We start from the raw sequence: 4,898 nt of genomic DNA, 5'->3' as shown, positions 1-4,898 counted from the left end.
CACTATATATTGTTGCAAGACCTCCGCCACGACCAGTCTGACGGGGCTCATGCTTTTAACAGTAGCTTGGTGGAGTAGACTCATTTAGACCAATATAATCATTTGGTTTTAGCCAGGTTTCAGTCAAGCGCAGAGTACATCAAAACTATTATCTGTGATCATTTCATTTACAATAACTGCTTTGGGTGCGAGTGATCTAATGCTTAGGAGCCCAAACTTAAAAAATTGCTTTTGTTCATTTATTTAAAATTTTTCTGGTTTAATCACGATCAGATTTTTTTTCTAGATCCTGCATTAAATTTATATTTTGACCACACTGTTCGGGGAACAGACACAGTCTTGCGCAACGTCTCAATCAGGCTCCTGAAGTCCCTCTTCAGTGTCTCCGTCTGCTGCAGCTTGGTGTCGTTAACCCCCACGTGAAGCACGACTGCTCCGGGGTTCTCGTCGCCCTTCAGGATCGTGGGTATCTGTGCAGAAACATCGAGAACATGAGCACCAGGGAAACAGTGAGTGTGCACTTTACCTTCAGCTAATGTAGCACGGACATGCCGGACGAAGGAGTCTCCGACGATCACAGTGTTGCCCGGCTCGCGGAGGGGAGCGAAGCAGTTCCGGGTGGAGATCTCGAAGACCAGAGGCGGCGGAGGGGGAGAGGTCATCGCCCGGGGCCTGGCTCACGTCTTCCGGTGCGGGTGAACCCAGGGTCCGTGGTGTCCTGGCGCCGAAGTGAAGGACATCTGGGAAGATCGCATCCTGGGTGCACCGGGCCTGTGCAGAGAAATACACGGAGTAGAGGTGGTGGGAGAGTTAGCAGCGGGCTGTATACTTACCTCGGACTTGTGAGCGTCAGCCAGGGATGTTTCCAACGCGGCTCTCCGCTCTCTCAGCTGGGTCTGCCTCTCCACCAGGTCACGGATCTGCTTCTCCACGATAACAAGGCGCTCTGATTGTTTTTGTTGTAGAATACGATAGGGGATATATTCACACGTTATATAAATGAAAATTATGGTGTATACAATTGATTTTAAGATAAAACAAATAGACGATAAAGAATTAACTTGAAGGAGCTCAAACTCAAAACACACGGCAGCAACAAACAGGAAGTGACATTATTTATTAGAATTTGAAAGATAATAACAATATTGATTGATAAGTGAGATCTGATTTTAGTCCTTGAAAACCAAAAAAGTAATGCAAGTCCTTGAAAGTCCTGGAATTTTATTTTGCAGTATCTGTACGAACCCTGTTTAAGTTACCAGTTCTTGGACCATTTTAATGTTTTTGTTGTTGTAAACTGAACTGAACTGTAGTTTTCTGGAGTAAACTGTCTTTGTATATTTCCTATTTTATATTCATTTCCTAGTATTTAACTTACCATTATTTATTTTGAACAAAACAATTTCAGAAATTTCATGTTTTAGATTATAGGTCATCTTGTACCCTGTCAAGGACAAAGCTAACCAGCAAAACTTGATATCAAAAGCATCCTAAATGTTACATGTGTTTGCACCATATTGTAGTGAGTAAACTTTCTTGGTATTGCGGTTTCAAATATCCCAGCATAATCTGTAGTCTGAGCATGTCAAGGGCTAACGGCAATGGCAGATACGTTACTAGTTAATTTCAAGGAAAATCATTTTATTTTTTTGTTTGCCAAATATAACCCTGTGTATGTGTCCGTCCCCGCAACCCCCGGAAAAAAAGTTCATGCTCAGGATTTTTTTTTGCTTTAACCCCTGCATTCCCTTGCAACGTCATATCTTCATCTACCGAACAACATTCAATCAGCATTTTTGCATTTAGAATTGTTGGCCCCCAATAATTGCAGCTATATTTAGGGACTACGCACTAAAAATGCATAGGCACCTATTGTTGTTGGTCTTCTTGTTATTAAGGGGCAAAACTGAAGGTTGTATCCGTGCTGCTTCTACTACTGTTTCTGCACTTATGTTTATGGCAGCCCATTGACTATAGTTTCCAACCTATAGTTTCCCAAAACCTCTAGCGCCACCAACTGTCTAAATTTGCACTCATGCAAAAAATGTATTTTCCTGCTACTGTTCACTCTTCAATGTGAAATGGCCTTAAAGTTGTTGCTGTCATTTACTTGTAATTTATGTTCATTTATCGCATAGATTTATCAACTGAGAGCAAGAATGAAGAACAGTTGGACTCTGAGAAGAAAGATGATTCTGTTTTGAAGGCCAAGAGGAAAAGAAAGAAGAAGCTCAAGGAGAGATTGAAAATAGGGGAGGAGGTCATCCCACTCAGAGTCCTCTCAAAGTGAGCAGTGCTGTGCATCTTTTCTTTTTCAAGTCAAGGTTCATAAATAATTGTGTATTGTGTGAGATATTGAAGTAATGAAGTGGATTTCAACTGTCAGGAAAGAGTGGTTGAACCTGAAGCAGGAGTACCTGACACTGCAGAAGCACTGTATGGCCCATCTGAAGCAGTCAGTGGCTCAGATCAACCAGAAGTCAGTGAAGTATGACATCATGCAGACTAAAGAGAATGAGAACACTTGTGAGTATCTTTTGTTGGGACAACATCTTGCCTGTTAATAAATCTTACTATTTAAATACCTGTTCATTCATTGATTCATTGATTCATTGATTCATTCATTCATTCATTTTTTCTTTCTTTCTTTCTTTCTTTCTTTCTTTCTTTCTTTCTTTCTTTCTTTCTTTCTTTCTTTCTTTCTTTCTTTCTTTCTTTCTTTCTTTCTTTCTTTCTTTCTTTCTTTCTTTCTTTCTTTCTTTCTTTCTTTCTTTCTTTCTTTCTTTCTTTCTTTCTTTCTTTCTTTCTTTCTTTCTTTCTTTCTTTCTTTCTTTCTTTCTTTCTTTCTTTCTTTCTTTCTTTCTTTCTTTCTTTCTTTCTTTCTTTCTTTCTTTCTTTCTTTCTTTCTTTCTTTCCAAAGCTTGTAAGGATACAGCTAAGAAAGAGCCTCCTTCTGGCCCTGAGTTTGCGAGTGGAGTCATTGTCAAGATTAGCTATAACCAGCCCCTGCCAAGCAAGAGGTGCATCAAGGTATATACTAACATGCTAGTTAAATTGATTGTTAAAGCTATCTTGGGTACATCAAACAATAAGCCATTTTTAAGAGCTGTTTCTTTTCATATGCACAGGATTCACTGTCTGAGATGTCCGCTGTGGCTTATGTGGACATTCTTGATGGAGATAAAGAGGGTTACATTCGCTTCAAGAGTCCTGAAGATGCACAGACAGTTATAACAGCCCAATCAGAACTTCAGAAAAAATACAACTGGAACCTTGAACTCCTCTCAGGTTAGAAGGATCATTTTCTCTGAATATAAATTATAACTCAAAACTATCTTTTTTTTTTTTTAAGATATGGCAAATTAAATAATGTATTAATGAATAAAAAAGGTGACCGTGAGCAGAGGTACTGGCAGAAGATTTTGGTGGACCGACAAGCAAAGCTAAACAGTCCTAGAGAAAAAAAGCGTGGAACAGAAAAGGTAACCTAAACCTCACTCAACAGCCTTTAAAGGCAGTCAAAGTTAAATAGATTTGTAGTTTTATCAACATCACAGAATATTTGTCATTGTTTTTCATAGCTCATTTCTAAAGCTGAGAAAATCATCATCGCTCGGGCCACCGAAGCAAGTAAGCACATCCGCTTTGATGACTAACAGTCTGAGCAATAATTACTTCAACAGAAATATTGTAAGAAAAACAAAAATATTTCAAATGACAGCCAATGAATTCTAAAATGTTTCTTTTGTGCTTTGTGTTGATCTGTCCTGTTATTTTCTTATTTGAATGATCAAGTAATTAATGATGTGATTTGAGTTTTGTGTTGGAATTAGAACGAAGATGTCTGGAATAATCATCATCATCATCATTATTATTATTATTATTAGTAAATTGTTTACTGTTTTTATTAAGTTGTTATATTTTGATGGCAAGAAAAGGCTCCAGAATCAATTGTATATGTAGTTATATTTGCATCCCTGTTTTTTATTTTATTATTATAGTTCTTCTTTTTTTAAATAAAATTAATTACTGAAAGCATTGGTGTTTTGGTAGAAAACAGTTCTCACTGGAATAACACCACACTGGGCTATCACAATATCAGATTTTTAACTACACAATTATCATGGCCAAAATAATTCACAATAATGATATGGGGGGGGGGTTATAGTCAATCAAAAGACAATACAACAAAAAAAAAAAACCCTCAAAATTTGCACCTCTGCATAGGTCAGTCCACCTAGAAGGGGTGTAAATAAAGGGGAAATAAAAGACCCTTACCTAGACCAATCATTGCTCAACCCCTTTGAGACAGACCCTCTTTAAGACTCATCCCTCGAGTCTGATCTTCCGCATTTTTATCAAGTAACTTTGTGAATGTAACATTCACTGTGGACTCTGATCTTCAGAAGAACCCAACAAAAGCTTCCAGCTTACTCCTAACAAACTCCTCAAAAATCTCCATTGTCTCCATGCATCCGTACTCTTGTACAGCAACAAAGCTGATGCAAGTAACCGTGCTCTGATGATCCTCATTGAGTTGGGGTTATTTGACGTTCTATTGTTTGTCTCTCCCTTTCCTTACTTTCCTTCCTTCTGTATTTGTTGTGTTTTAGTTTTAGCTGTAGTTTCATGTATTAAATCCCTTATATTCACGATTGATTGCCTCTGTTTCGCAGTTCGAAGTCACTGAAATGTTGATCTTGCCTACATGCCAAGTTACTGCTAGTACTGTATAAAGTAACAATGCTATTCTTTTTTTGGTCAGGAAGATAATCTTTCTTAGAATTTATAAATTATTATACTGTCTGCTTGTTGGACGAACAGATTAAATAATTGTAGTATTGATTCTGCTACAGTTAATTCTGAGATCTGATCTGAATATTTATAGTTAATTTTAA

At 37.8% G+C, this 4,898-nt stretch overlaps 1 protein-coding gene across 4 annotated transcripts in view; it reads left to right on the top strand.

The window, feature by feature from the left end:
• The window catches only part of larp7 (La ribonucleoprotein 7, transcriptional regulator), a 15,158-nt gene extending 10,547 nt beyond the window's left edge, over nt 1–4,611 (top strand). For all 4 annotated transcript variants that reach the window (XM_016476887.1, XM_016476886.1, XM_016476884.1 and 1 more), the window contains exons 8-13: nt 2,139–2,286; nt 2,387–2,526; nt 2,921–3,030; nt 3,129–3,288; nt 3,391–3,482; nt 3,582–4,611. In XM_016476887.1, coding sequence (XP_016332373.1) covers nt 2,139–2,286; nt 2,387–2,526; nt 2,921–3,030; nt 3,129–3,288; nt 3,391–3,482; nt 3,582–3,656 — 725 coding nt within the window. In that variant the 3' untranslated portion in view covers nt 3,657–4,611. The remainder of the gene's footprint in view (nt 1–2,138; nt 2,287–2,386; nt 2,527–2,920; nt 3,031–3,128; nt 3,289–3,390; nt 3,483–3,581) is intronic.
• The last annotated feature ends 287 nt before the right edge of the window (nt 4,612–4,898 follow it).

Source organism: Sinocyclocheilus anshuiensis, unplaced genomic scaffold (assembly GCF_001515605.1).
Source record: "Sinocyclocheilus anshuiensis isolate Anshui unplaced genomic scaffold, SAMN03320099.WGS_v1.1 scaffold1840, whole genome shotgun sequence".
In the NCBI taxonomy this organism is placed as follows: Eukaryota; Metazoa; Chordata; class Actinopteri; order Cypriniformes; family Cyprinidae; genus Sinocyclocheilus; species Sinocyclocheilus anshuiensis.
Note: the sequence above shows the minus strand (reverse complement) of the source record. Positions and strands in the feature narration are given on the sequence as shown.